Here is a 15,472-nt window from a genome sequence, read left to right as displayed (position 1 = left end):
TGCTGAGTGAGCATGGGGGTCAGTGAGCATCAATTCTTGGGTTTGAGGGACTTTTTTAACCTCCTTTTGGATCCTGGGTTTTTCAGACCAGTGCTTCTTAAACTGTGGATCATGACCCCATATGGGGTAGTGAAAAATTTGGCCACTATAAAAAGTTTCCGAATACATAACAGCCAAAAATTAAGTAAAAATCCAACATGTAATGAATCCAAGGCATTTCTGGCAGTGCTTACCCATATTGCATTGCACAATTTCACTGCAGCCTAAGTTGTGAAAATAAAGTATGTGAACTTTGCACCACGCATGCCCTCAGGACACACAACTAAACTCATGGTTGGCAAGCAGAAAAAGTTTAAGAAGCCCTGTCCTAGACTATGGAGACAGTTGAAGTTTCTTTATCTTTGGCTCATAATTTCTGCATTAGACAGGTCACAGGGGTCAGAGAAAATGTCTAGCCCTCTATCTTGATGCTAATGTAATCCAGAAACCTTCTGCAATAAATTTCTCATTGGCATCCTGCCCTCAATTTTCTCCCTTAGCTGACAGATGACTTCTAAGCCCAGTCACGTCAACCTCACCCTCCTATCCCCATGCATTTCAGCAGTGCCCTGTCATCTCTGGATCAAACATAAAGTCCTCTGCTTGTCACTTACACTTCTTCACAACCTCAACCCTTCCTGTTTTTCCAATCTATGATCCAGCTACAATGGCTTTATATGCAGCTCCCCACACATGACACTTCATCTTCTGTCCTCTGGGCCTTTGTACTGACTGTCCCCCACAGGGGATGCTTTGCCTACTCCATCTCTTAGTCATCTTGGCTTCACTCATCTCAAATCTCACCTTCCACAGGCCTTTCCCAGTTCCCCAGCTACTAGGGCCCTGCCCTCTTATTTAGTAGTAGAACCAGAATACACAAAAAGGTATATTTTCCATCTATTCTGTATATATTTTGCATATACCTAGTTACTTACATATTTTCTCCCTCATCAGAATGTGAACTCCCTGAGAGGAAGTGCTATGGGGGGGGGGGGGGGGGAAGAAGGAGGATTCTTTTTGTAAATTTAACAGAGTGCCTGTTGACTGACTTTGAATCTGAACTCCTGCATGGAAATAAAATTATCTGAAACATGGTCCAAATATTCAAGATGTCCCACATAAGCAATCTTTCTTCAGTTGAGGTCTTATCTCACATGGTAAAGAGTAAGACTTGCCCCTCCCTCCACTCCCATGACCTACACACACACACACACACACACACACACACACACACACAAACACACACATCCACCTTGCTCCAACTCACCAGATCATTCCTTCAAACAAGTTGTGGATAATAAGATGGGACTGGGTCACAACAATAAGCAGAGTCACATGAGTCCAACCAAACTGTAGGAAAGAAAAAAAAGTGTCCTAGGTTGCAGTCTATCTCTAAAGCCATTTCAGAGTACAGCCTTAGGTAGAAAGCTGTGGTGAATTATGAACAGAACAAATGCCTCATCCTGCCCTTTTCTCCTCCCTTTGGGAGACAGGTATATACTCTGTACCTCTGAACTCTTATTCATGATGTAACTTCATTTCAAGACGCCTGAAATGAGCAATGTGGCCAAACAAGGGGAGGCCTGTGCTCCGGGGGCCCTCTGAGAGAGGTCTCTATCTTTTTGTTTTTCTTTGTAGCAGCAACATTTAGCACAGCGCCTGGCACACAGTGGATGCTTTAAAAAAATTCTTGTCAACTGGCGACTGGTTCTCTACACCTCATTAGAAAATTCAGAGTTAGATGTGAGTTCCCCAGATTTTAGCCAGGGATGAAAGCTCAGTTTCTTAGTGGTAGGGCCAAAACTAGAACACAGGTTTCCTGATTTTCAGTTCGGTATTCTTTCCACAATACTATGACAGCATTCTAATAGTGAGTAAGAGGTCATAAATCATTATCCTAGAAACTTCAGAGTCACCTAATCCAACTACTTAACCTAAGGTCCTGTGAGGGACATTTTAAAAAAAGCATAAGACATTGTCCCTGGTCTTTAGGAACTTAAAGCCTGGGTGGTGACTAATCATAATAATTCACCCTTGAATTGTCCTTCATTCAAGATGTACAAAAATATTTTTCTTAAAAAAACAACCATGACTGAAAAAAGTACAAATATTATTATCATCCTTTTACAATGGGAAACCAAGGCTTACAATAGAAACTAACAATTTCCCCAATGTCACACAATTATTTAGCAGTAGAACCAGAATACACAAAAAGGTATATTTTCAAAAAAAAGGCCTAACACTTCCTGAATTTACCAAGTTGTTAATCTACAAGAATAGGAGGGGAAAGATTCCTGTAATGAAATAACTTGCTCAAATCACTCAGAAAGGCATCAAGAGATATGGCCTACATACTACCCTAAGTAACTGCATCTGATTGAGGAGACTAAGCAGCTCTAAATATTCTAGATTTATAAGATACTTTTCCATTATGAATCTGCTCCAAACGCCCTGGGAATGGAGGAGTCCTTATAGACACTGTGTTGCCTTACAGTGAAAGACAGGAATAACTGGCTGAATTTCCACACTGGAATCTCATTTAAGCTAAGAGTGCCTTTTCCCATTTGCTCCTCTCCCCCCTGCAATCCATCATCTCTTACCATGTAGAACTGGAGTCGATAATGCTTCTTAACAAGACTCAGTACAAACATGCAGAACCCTAGATGGAACGAAGGAAAACAGACAAAGACAGGCATGAGTCACTTCCAAGACTCATCTCTTTTTTAATTATTTCCATTATCAGTGCTTAGTGGCCCTCTTGGCTAAATTCTGACAACATTTCAAGGTTTACTTACAAAGGCCAGAGAAACAAAAAATAGCATTACCACTAATGTTTCTACCAGGCTCAGTCACATGACTGCTCTTTTCAGCAGCTTTCCCCTTAGAAAGATGTTTACGCTGCAACATAAGACTGAACTGTTGGTACTGGTGTCAGAGATGCTGGCTTTATTCTCTCTTCTGGACAAGCAGCTGAAGTAAAATTCTACGGTTAAGCTCCATCAAATATGTGCATACTTACATATATGTACATGTTCCTTATACATGTAGAAATCTATATATTTATACACTCACACCTTTATAGTTACAAGGAAACTTTGAGTCCAATCCCTTCATTTTATGCACGAAAAAACAGGTACTAACTTTCAAAAAATTAATGAAATATGAAATAATTCCTGTTAATTTTAACATGACAACTCATTTGTAAAGCACTATTAAAGTTCACAAAGCACTTCACCACAAGGAATCTTTCAGAAAAACAGTATAAATATAATCCTATTTTAGAGATAGGGAAACTCAGATTGAAAGGTTATATGATTTGCTGAGGGTTACTCAGCTACTGAATTTCAAAAGTCAAATCAAAACCCAGATTTCCTGAATCCTGGTACCAAACCCTTTCTACTACACTATGCTGCCTCTGACCAGATTGCCTCATTTCTATTCAACAGGTTCTGCAAATGACAAAAACACGAGTGAAGTAATTAATAATTAATTACCTGTTAGGTAAAGAGCAAAGGAAATGAAGCGATGATATTTACTGAGAATCCTCAAAGGCTCCTCTCTCTGGACCAGAGTGAAGAAGTAATCAGTCACAGTTTCACCATAAAAAAAATAATTCACACACAATAGAAAGTACCTGCAAACAAAAAAAAAAAAGTTACTTTCCACGGAAAAAGAAGGGCCCCACAACATGTTCCTTGCACTTAAGCAATCAGATAATTTTGCAGGAATGTCCCATCCTTCCTGTACATGAGAGAATAGGGAAAACTGTGCCTCTCAGCTTCCTAGAGTCTTCCTAAGCTTTTCAGTTGGGAATATTCCTTAGCAAATTCTATACACTCCAGAGTCTATAATGATTATCTCTGTGCAAATAAATACTAATTATTATGCAAAGGACTTCCAAATCTAGCTGCCTGACCTCCCTTCTAAACTCTAGAAATACAGCTCCAATTGCCTCCAAACATCATGAACACTTCAAATTCAACAGATCCCCAATTTTAATTACTCTTCCTTCAAAAACTTCTCTTCCTTATGATTTCAGTATTTCTGGTTATGACACCACTATTCATCCAGTTGTCTTTGACTCTTTCTTTTTCCTCCTCTTTCTGATCCATCAATTACTAAAAATCCTGTCAGTTCTTCCCCAGGTCCATATTATTTCCTCCTTTCTATTTTCACTACTATCATTGTGGTACAAGCCCTCATTACCATTCACCTAGATTATTGCAATAAACCTCCTCACAAGTCTTTTCCCCGTTCTTTCCTCCAATCCATCCTTCATACTATTGTCAAACTAATGTTCCTTAAGAATATATAGTGATCTAACTCTGTCCAATATTTTTCAGTGGACATTTCCTGCCAGCTGCCCGGCATTCAATGCCCTTCAAAATCTGGCAACTCCCTACTTTTTCAGCTTTCTATAACACTAATTCACTTCACATACTTTGTGGTCCCAGACTTACCGTCTTGTCCCCTGAACACCTACGTGTTCTTTTACTTGTCTTGGCTAAATCTGTGGCTGGAACGCTCTTCTTCCTTCTCTTGGATCTATTCTTGGTCCAATGAATTCCTTCCCACCTTTGAAAGCCCTTCTCAAATGCCACTTCCTGTATGAAATTCCCCCTAGCCCTAATAACAATTTTGTTAGATCAACTTTTCCCCTTAGCACTCGCATAGCACTGTTTTGTACCTAACTAGAATACATGATAAATGCTACTTCTATGTGTAAGTCACACCATAGTCTGTGTAACATATATGTGTGACAATGTCCTTATCAGACTATATGACCCAAGATTGCAAGGACCTTATATAGCTAAACTTTGTTTATCCCCTGGCACCTCACACAGGACTCTGCATTATAAAAGTGCTTAATATTCACTTCACTAGGATTCATTTAATATTCAAGGAGCTTTAGTCAGATCCTACAAATTACATTTATAGCTCTTGATCTTTTTGGGAAGCTTCCAATGAATGCAAAATAGCAGAATAACAATGTAAACTGCTTGGGCTCGCACTCCAGACCCTCCACACTTTGGCTCTAATCTATGCAAGTTTTCTCTCCCTATAGGCCTCTCTATAGGGAACTTCTACCTTAACTGGCCAATTCACTATCCAACTGCCTGGCTTCCTGGCTGCCTCTGTACTTGGATTCACTGTACTGTACCAGGTATGTACGTATGTATTTGTGTATGTGTGTACACCCACGTGTGTATACACCTGCACACAGCTAGAAGGAATCATCTAACACTCATTTTACAAATGAGAAAACTGAGACCCAGAAAGGTTAAATATCTTGTCCATGCAGCAAATCCTGGTCCTTCATTGGCACTACCCCATCTCCTGTTGGCCACTCTTCTGTCACAGGCCCCAGGGAATGCCTCAAGTAAGTCAGTCACAAAGGAGATTCTAGTTCTCTGCAGGAAGAAATTTTGGAATCTGCCCAGTGGTCTGCCACTGCCCACTATACTTTGTGTAGATTTTCTTCCTTAGTCCTATTATCTTGCTGTATGGAGTTCAGTAACTTTGTGAAAAGATAAAATACTGAATCTCTAAATTCTGGCTCAATGGGAGGAGCCAAATCAATGTCTAAAGTAAATTGATAGCAAATTCAAAATTAAAAAGAATCAGAGAATAGATTAGCACCTAAAAATGGCTTATCCAGAAATCTCAGTCTTGGACTGGAAACTTATATCAATGCTTTCATTTTACAAGAGAGAAAACTGAGACTGACACAAAGGGGGAAAGGAGTAACGAGGGAACAGCACCCAAGAGGAAGTCATTTGCTCCTATTCACAAGTCTGGCTAGCAGCTGAGCTGAAACTAGAACCCAGATTTCCTGACTCCCAGTTCAACATGAGTCTTCTAAACTTTGATGGATAAATTATGGTAGAACAGAAAATACAGGTTTCTTAAGCAGAAGCCATAAAGCCCAAACATACTCCATGCCATAGATATAACCAGTTAGGTTCCTTCTAAGTGAAAACAGAAGTTGTCAGAAGTTGCTTAATGGCTCCCATGGGGCAGAAGCACACCTCTGTACCAAGAGATGGGTACTGCATACCGTTGTAGCTGTTGGTGAAACATCTGGGAATGAACAAAGCCCATGATTTATTATTCAGGGTTCTTACAAGCCCTGGAGGGGCCAGGGTGCTTACCAACTGAGGGTCCTGAACCAAGGTAGGTCATAAGAGTGGTAGACATTATAACCAATAGTGATGATCTCATGGAAGCACTTAATCTGAACACACATCACCTGCAAGACAGAAGAACTGAACCATTTATTACAGTTTATGTTTTGAGCTACTCCCTCCCCTCCACCCCACCCTGATAATTTAAGAGAGCAAGATGGGGGAGTGGGGAGTAACCAGGACTTGAAATCAGTAGCCTTGTCATGTATATTGGTCAAACAGAAGCAAGACATAACAGATCTAACCAGCTTGGACCTACAAATGATATGCCTATTGTTATTATCTTGATTTCCATTAACATTTCATTTTCCTTCCCCCATAAATCCTGGACAAGTAGAGTCTTTTTTTTAAACTAGCTTCAAAGACCTGAAATTTCCTTGATGTAGGTACTCTTTTCACTAGAGACGACAACTTTATAATTCAACCTAAACCTCTTTCCAGGAGTACTGGGGCCCTTTTACCCTTTCCAGGGAAAGTCAAAAAAGGTTCCAGCTGTGCTGATCTTATCCTTACCACTGCACATAAGAGGCACTTAATAAATGTTAACTGAATGTCTGAGGCTGAATTCTGACAGCATGCTCACCTCCAGATCAAATCAGCCCTACAATTAATAAGATGACAGGCCCTGTGGAATTTGAGGTCAGACTACATTAACATGCAAATGCTACTTACAATCATCATTAAAACCATGGGTCCCAAGTAGATGATGATGAAGAAAAAGGCAATCATAGCCAAAGTCAGAATACCTCTCACCCACCAGTTTTTCCACCTAGTCAGAGAAAATCCAATTAAGTACACTGAAAGAGACTTAAATGTGCATAAGCAGAACCTAGAATCAAACCCTTCTTACATCACTCACCTTTGATGAATACCTATGATTAGGGGAAATTAAGCATTTTTTTAATAAGAAAATCTCTTCCCCCATACCAAGAACTCTAGCACACTTTCAGAGAAGCTGGGAACAAAGGATCTTCACTCAGCCAAATCAACACTTTGTCCCAAGCATTGAAGGAAACTAAGAATTGAATTTATAGGGACATCCAGAGCCTCTTGCCAATGTTAAACACCAGACACACTATATGGTCCCAGACTTGTGAACCCCTGTGACCCCAAATTCTTGTCTCCAAGTCTGAGGACTTGGCTTTTTTCCCATCATCTTTTTGTTTTATTTTTTAGTATTTCTCTCTCCCTCAGATCTTCCTCAGGAAAGAGAATTTAGTTTTCTGCTTCTTCCCTTATCTTACAGACTCTGAACCAATTAAAAAGAAAAAAACAACAACAACATGAGGGTTTTATTGATGATAAACATGTGGGAACAGAAGTTTAAAATAACAAAAGGATAAAGTTACAGAATTATAATAATTCTTAAAAAATTCTCAATGATAGATGTTGGTTTTGGTAAAACATAAATGGAAACAAAACTGATCTTTGGGGGCTTCTTTCAACTGATCCCCTGCTTAGTTTTTGTCCCCCAAAGTCAGTGTTGCCCAAAACTTCTCTTTTTAATGACAGAGCTGGTACTCTCAGATTTTCCCTGCCCCTTTGATAATGAAGCAGAAGTTCCAACACTGGTCATCACTCCTTCAATCTTACTAGAGGAAGGAAAGAAATATTAAGAACTAACCTACTGGAACACAAGGTGCCCAGGAGAATTACTGTGCATCTCAGCACAAATTCTAATCTCAGTGCCTACTCCCCACCCTCCAATGAAGTAAATTCTGAAAGGCTTACAAGAAATGAGAAATACTCTATTTCTGTTCCCTTTTGGATAGTTCTGCCATGAGAGTGATTTTTAAAACTAGGGAGTATTGAACAAGATAAGTGAGGGGATAGTTAAAAAACAAAACAAAACAAAAAACCTTCTAGCAGTTCTCAATGAGTTCAAATGACCAGGCTCAAATATGCTACCTGCCTCTCGGTTACTGAAAGAACAAGAGGCTATGACTGTTGAGCTGCTACTAGAAATCTTTGAAAAATCTTGTAAAATGGGAAAGGCAGTGCAGAATGAAAAAGAGATAAATGTACCAATTTTCAAAAGTGAGAAAGTGAAGTGTTCAAACTATACCCTTGAGAAATTGACTTTAATGCCTGGCAAAATTCTAGAACAGGTTACTAAATGGCTCAATATAAGCACTTAGAAAAGGAAATAAATCATTATCAACAAGAGCCAGTATAGGTTCATTTAAGATAAGTCAAGTCAGACTAAGCTCCCCTTTTTTTTTGACAGGGTTATTAGATTGGTGAATAAGGAGAAAACCAGACAAACTATACCTGAATTTCAATTGGCATTTTATAGTGTTTCACAAAAACTTGGAGGAAAGATTGAATAAATGTGCAGCAGAGGATAATATAATTAGGAAAAATCGTGATTCACAGATCCATGTCAACATGGATCTCTCTAGTGGTGTGTGAAAGGGTCATAAATTCTATTCATAACTTGATCACCACAGAGCTTCTAAATTCAACTATAACAAATTACAATCTTTATTTGACTGAACTTAGTTTGTGGTGAAATTTCCAACTGGAAAGGAGAAACATTCTAATTATGAGGTAATGACCAAGGAATAGCCAAACATCAAAAAATGATCAGAGTATGCCGGAGTGATGGAGTGGTTAACAGAACAAGGCAGAACAGTTTGATTACCAGCTCTTTCTCATCACTGTTTTCCCAATAACAATAAAAAAATGGATTCAACACACACACACACACACACACACACACACACACACACACTCTCACTCTCTCTCTACTCATTCCCACCCCTGTGCCTTTTCTCATGCTATTCATTCCTCTCCCCCAATACCTTCCTCTAAGTCCTAGCGATTTTCTGCACAAATCTCTGACTAATGATACTAACCAATGATAATCTTTTCCATTATCCTTAGACCAACCATAGCATTTATCATCCATTCTACACTTTGGCAACTGAACGCATACAAACTTAATCCTTGATCACAAACTGTCCAGGATTATTCTTTAATTATTTTCTGTATGATAATCATGATTCTCTAAAAGGATAATCATCAGCTTGAACAAATGGACCATTTCATATCTGTATCTCCTACAGGGGTCATTAAATTGGGTAGACATGAAATGATTCTCAAATACTTGATGGTTTGAGTCACCTTGAGGACAACTTTGACAGTGCCCGGTTGAAGACCTCAGGAGTATCATCAGAAGTGGGTACTGGTGCGGGTTCAGCTCGGCTCTCACTATCTGATGCAGTTTCCCCATCTGTCTTTGTTTCCACCTCAGACTCCTAAACACAATGAAAATTCACAAGGTTAAAAGAAAGACTATTGATGTAAGTAACTATAACCTAGATAGAGATAGAGAGATGAGAGATAGATGATAGATAGATAGATATAGATAGATAGATAGACAGACAGACAGATGGATGGATAGATGGATGCTCTGTTCAGTGAGCAGCTGTGGACCTTAAACAAATCACTTCAGCCATGCTGGGACCCCCTCAGATTACACATCAGAAAAATGAGAGATCATCTTTCCAATACACTGAGATCTTTTCCAATTCAGTGTATTTAATCACACAATTCTAAGTACAGCTGAAGAACACAAATGAAAAGAGGCAAGTGACTCTGTTTTGTTGGCAAATTTGCCTGTCTATCACTGGATGCTGATCTGTGTCAACCCTGCCATGCAAGGAACAGGGCAGAACTAAAGGCACAGACAATCTCTGTGCTTTATATAAAGCAAAGTGAGAATTGGAAAGGTAAAGCAGACCACTTTAAGATCTCACCACCCTCTTACTATCATACTTATTATAATCCAGGAGGGAACAGAAGAAACTAAAGCCAAAAGGAAGTCTACTCACAGCAGAGCAGCCTTCTCTGTTCAGGAGGCATGACAGGCACAAAAATGAAGCTGACAGAGAGTTGAGAAGAATGAGAGGAAAAGAGGTATCATAAACTTGAAATGAAGCCTGCCAGTTACTTAATTCCAGAGCTGAATTCTTATCATGGCTGAGTCACCCCTGACTTTGGAAGGAATCCAAAGTTCTTTTTATAAAAGTTTTTTGAATATCAGTATAGTTTAGGTTCCTCAATGAAATGCAGATGAGACTAGTACAAGGAAGTACAAGCAACGGATAGCAGGTATGAGAAAGGCTCCTTCAACTGAAAGGAGGCATTCTGGCCACTGGCTCCATCTCTACCAAAACTGTTGTGAGGAAAGCACTTTGTACACCTTGGAGTATTATAGAAACATAATCTATTACTAATATTATCACTCAAAATAAAGTGCTCCACTATATCCTATAAAGAAAAAAAGCATCATATAGTAGAAAAGGCACTGGAGTTAGAATCAAGAGTCATAGGTGTGAATCCTCATTCTGATAGTTTTAGTTGGATGAATTTCAGCAATTCCCTTAGACATTCAGTTTTTGCATCTGAGAACTGAGGATAATAATAGTTGTACTAATTACCTTACAAGGTTATTGTGAGGAAGCATGACTGAAATTGGAATTATTTCATCATTAAAATGTTTAATGAAAACAATTTAGAAAACTTAGTGTATTTACTCTGAGAACACAAGGAGCCAAACCCTCAAAGAGTTAAAAGACTATGCTACACTCAGTGCTCCAGCTGGGACTGGCTTCACCCTTTCGCCATTCTACCAGATCATCTTCCCACAGTAAAGAAGCCAAAAAACCAAATAATTCTTGAATAGTCTATGAGAAAAGTTAGAAGGAAGCTGCACTGACTGACCACCAAAGCAGAAAACCTGAAATTCTTTTGCTCCACAATTTGCTGATCACAAATTAAAAGTTAGTAACAGAGAAGTGACTTAACATTGGATAGACTTATGGGATAGAAAAGGACAATGCGAGATAATGAGAACAAGAATCCTATAAATATAATCCAAAGGGCTTTAATGTGAAAAGGAAATGGAGAGGGAACAAATAAATAACCCATGTAAGTCCTTCCAAGATAAACATGAAAAACAGCTTATATGTAGAAAGAGAAGGGATAGCTAGAAATTGATAAGAGACAATATCACAGAAAGGAACCATTAATAAAATTCATGGCCACAGAGAAGTTATAGATGATAAACAAATGAACTCATCTTAAACTGTGGGTGGTGACCCCATATAGAGTACTAGTAAAATTTAAAAAGTGCAGAAGGGGTCGTGAGTGAAAGTAGCTGAAGAAATCCTGAACTAGAGGGCCTAACCCAAGGAGGCAAATTTGACTTCATAGATATCACTGAAACTTAGCAACATGACTAGAATATGACTCTAGACTGATATACTTTATTCAAAAGAAAAAGGACAACTTTTTTTGTTTGTTTTAAAGAGGGGTAGAGAAACTCAGTCTGAAAAACAATCTGGAATTATATTTAAAAAGTTACTAAACTTTCCATCTACTTTGATTTCACAACTCCAAGGAGGCCAAAAGAAGATAAGAAAGTGCCACAGACACTAAGATATTCATAGTAGTTTTTGCGGCAGCAAAAAACTAGAAACAATGAGGGGGTCCATCAAGTGGAAATGGCTAAACATATTATGGTTAATGAATGCAATGGGATACTATTGTGCCATAAGAAATGATAGAGAAGAAGGTTCAGGGAAACCTAGAAAGACATATATGAATTGATGCAAAGTGAGGGAGCAGAACAAAGTGAACAATCTATACAATAACAACAATGTAAAAACAAACCCTGAAAGCAGTGAGAATTTCTTTAAATTTTCTTTTTCTCCAGTTACATGTAAAAACAATTTTTAACATTCATTTTTAAAACTCTTGAGTTCCAAATTCTCTCCCTTCCTCCCTCTACACACCACCCCCCTCATTAAGAAGGAAAGCATTCCAATATAGGTTATACATGTGCAATCATGCAAAACAAATTTCCATTATTAGTCAAGTTGTGAAAGAAAACATAGACCAAAAAAAAAAAAAATTGAAGAAAAATAAAGTAAAAGAAGTTTGCTTCAGTCTATATTCAGACACCACCAATTTTTTCTCTGGGGATGGATAACATTTTTCATCATCTTGAATCACTGGATTGTTGACAATAGCTAAGTCCTTCACAGCTGATCGCTGCACAATATTGCTCTTACTTTGTACACAACGCATTTAACTTTGCATCAACTCATGAAAGTCTTTCAAGGTTTTTCTGAGAGCATCTTGCTCATTTCTTATAGTATAATAGTATTCCATCATAATCACATAACACAATTTGCTCAACCACTCCCCAATTGACAGAAAAAAATAAAATACTGCTAAGAGGGGGGGAAACAAGTTGGAGAAGGGGAAAAAAGTGCAATTAGATGCCCTTGATGAGTTTATCTGACCCAGATGATCTAGTTAATTGAAAGGATTGGTAGTTGTGATTGCTGAGTTGTTACTGTTCTCTGAAAGAGATAATGAGAGAAGTACTACAGGACGGTGGAGGGGCAAATATCCCAATTTTTCAAAAAGGAAAGTGAATGAAGCATGCGATTATAGGCAAGTCACCTAGTCCTCAATTCTTTGCAAAATTCTAGAATAAATTATTAACAGGATGATTGAACAACCAAAAAAGAAAGTTATCATCACAAAGTGCAGCATACCAGAACAACTTCATCTCACTTTTTTGACAGAGCTTACTAAACTGCTATATGAAGAGGAAAGGAATGAAAAAGACAACTGGTAACCCAAACCAAAAGCTGGAGGTAAACAGGGAATGAATGATGGAAAAACTCAAGGGTAGAAAGTTCAATGTTGAAATGAATGACCTTGAAGTCAAAATACTGAACTAGTGGCAGCCAAACCAGAAAGTAGTAATGGACTAGGAGAAAACGAAAAGAGCAAGGCCATAAAAAGGATGAGATGAACAGTTTCAGGAGGAGTCGAGAAGTAAGAAAAGGCACAAGAACAGAATGCTATGGTTGGAGGGCAGGTCGTGGAATTCTTCATTTCGATAATAGCAAGGTCTAACATGTGGCCACTCTTCTGGTGAGCTGCTGAGTAGAGATGAAAGTGGAGGCAAATATCAGGCTGTTATTAGTCAATGTAAATACTAATGCTGATAAAAATGATAGTGGGAGAGGGGGAAAGTGAGAAGATTATAAACTAGATGCTAAAGTCAATGAAGAAGGGAAAGAATTTTAGATATCAGTGCATAAAAAATGGGGTGGCATGGAATTTAAGAGAATAGAACTTACTAAATGATAATGATAGATCACCATATTAAAGTAGGGGGAGGGAGACACCAGGGGGAAAGGGTTACTAATCCTAAACTAAGCTGCAAGGGACCTAAGGGCCAAGCCAAATTTCAGTTAACTCAATGAGGCAGAAGGTGTCTAAGAGAAACTGGGGACTCAAAGGAAATTTGTTTATAACAGAACAGGGATAAGATGAAAGATGCTAGTTCTCCACAGAAGAAGATAAGAATCTTAAAGTCTGGTGTTACTAACAATGGAGGCAGTATGGAGTAGCCTTAAAGTCAGGAAAACTATGCTACCTCAACCAGATAAGGGCTCTGAGACCTCAGGCAAGATACTTCACCTCTCAGTGCTCTAGGCAGTAGGAATTTCCTCCCGGGGAGGGTTTGCAAAAGTCTCTATCTTATCCTTAATAATAGTTGTAAAATAGGTGCTACTATTGTCAACATTTTGCAAATGAAGAAACTGAGACTGAAAGAGAATAATACTTTAAGTGGCTTCTCCAGGGCAAAACGGCTATTAATTGTTTGAGATTCAAACCTAGGTCTTCCAGACTCCAATCCAGCACACTTTCCTCTATGCACTGCTGCCTCTTGATAACTAACTTTTATAGAATGCTTTTACATGCACTACTTTATCTGAGTTTCAGAATAATCCTGTGAGATAGCAACCGATATTGTTCCAGGTCTAGTATGGGAGACAAGTACACAATGCTAATAAAAATCAAAGGAAATAAAGCTTCTAATTACGTAATGTATCACAATAATAATTTCCATTTCTATAGCATAAGGTCTGGTCCAACAGTATAATGGGAATTGTATCAGATTTGAAGTTAGAGCTGGGTTCACGTTCCACTTATGCAAGTCACTTCTGTATGGGTTTCATTTTCTTCATCTGTAAAACAGTACTTACTATCTGATCCCGATTCCTTCCCTACCAACTCAATGTGGTTATGTTTCTACGTGTGCCTCTGGGCAAGTATGCTAATGTTTATCAGCCTCATTTTCCTCCCCTTTAAAAGGAGGGAGAGAGCACAATTTACCTAGACAATCTCTAAGGTCACTTCCGGATGTAAAGCTATGATCCTATAATCTCTATTTTGCAGCTGATGGAACTGAGGCTCACAGAGGTAGTGATTGGCCTAGTAACAAGTAACAATCAGGATTTGAATCTGGGTCTCTGTGATCTCCACAACCAGACTTCAAGTTCCCAGAATAAACCCATATGCTAGAATTCTTCCCTACTCACTACAATGCTTAGAACAGCAGGAACTCAATAAACACTTGATGAATTGAACGGACACAGATAACAGTGGGGATTGAGGAATAGCAGGTCAAATTCTTTATGCTAGATTACACAGCAAAGACTGTAACAGGAAAATTTATTGTTTGGTGCATTAACCAGGCTGAAAGTGAATCCTTTGTCACTGAAAACATTGCCTCAGCTCCAGAGTCCTGCTGTTTGGTGTTTGCCTTTCCCCAGCATGCCAGATAATCAGCAGATACAAACATACCATGACCCTGGGAAGTAAAGAGATGATGATTCCCAGTCCCCTAACCTTAATGTATTTATCAGCACTATACACAAAAATTAAAAGGAAAAGCAATTTTGCCCCAGTGTCCACTGTAAATTTTGAGTCAAGCACAGAAGCTCAAGAGCCACTCAGTATAGTTTGCATCTCAGCAAGATCTGGAATAAGAAAGAACTATAGCTCCAGACCAGGCAGCCCTGGCAATAACAAGAGGGAGCAGGGGCTAGGCTGGAAAAGGTGCTTTGAGAGACCGCGGGTTAGAGGAGGGCTCCTCTGCTCTAATCCTGCATATCTGAAATGGGGATGGTAATGCTTTCCCTTACCCATCATCAGGGGATAGTTAGACAAATGCCTTGAAGGCAAAAACTAAACAAAACAAAGCACAAAAACTAGGATCTGGGAGGAATTTTAGGGCTCAGCTAGTCCAACTCATACTTGAACTGGAATGCTCCCCCCACCCACCCACCAAAAGTCGTCATCCAGCCTCTTCGTGAAAATCTCAAGTGGTAGGGCACCTTCCACCACCAAACCAGGCAATTCCACTTTGAAGA

The 15,472-nt window shown here is 38.9% G+C and overlaps 1 protein-coding gene across 3 annotated transcripts in view; it reads right to left on the bottom strand.

Annotated features, from left to right (window-relative positions):
- Positions 1-15,472, bottom strand: part of CDS2 (CDP-diacylglycerol synthase 2) — a 66,009-nt gene that overhangs the window by 16,456 nt on the left and 34,081 nt on the right. For all 3 annotated transcript variants that reach the window (XM_072635311.1, XM_072635312.1, XM_072635313.1), the window contains 6 exons: positions 9,351-9,484; positions 6,897-6,993; positions 6,192-6,289; positions 3,534-3,673; positions 2,640-2,698; positions 1,307-1,389 (listed from right to left, as the gene is read on the bottom strand). In XM_072635311.1, coding sequence (XP_072491412.1) covers positions 1,307-1,389; positions 2,640-2,698; positions 3,534-3,673; positions 6,192-6,289; positions 6,897-6,993; positions 9,351-9,484 — 611 coding nt within the window. The remainder of the gene's footprint in view (positions 1-1,306; positions 1,390-2,639; positions 2,699-3,533; positions 3,674-6,191; positions 6,290-6,896; positions 6,994-9,350; positions 9,485-15,472) is intronic.

This window comes from Notamacropus eugenii, chromosome 1, assembly GCF_028372415.1.
Source record: "Notamacropus eugenii isolate mMacEug1 chromosome 1, mMacEug1.pri_v2, whole genome shotgun sequence".
NCBI classification, from domain to species: Eukaryota; Metazoa; Chordata; class Mammalia; order Diprotodontia; family Macropodidae; genus Notamacropus; species Notamacropus eugenii.
Note: the sequence above shows the minus strand (reverse complement) of the source record. Positions and strands in the feature narration are given on the sequence as shown.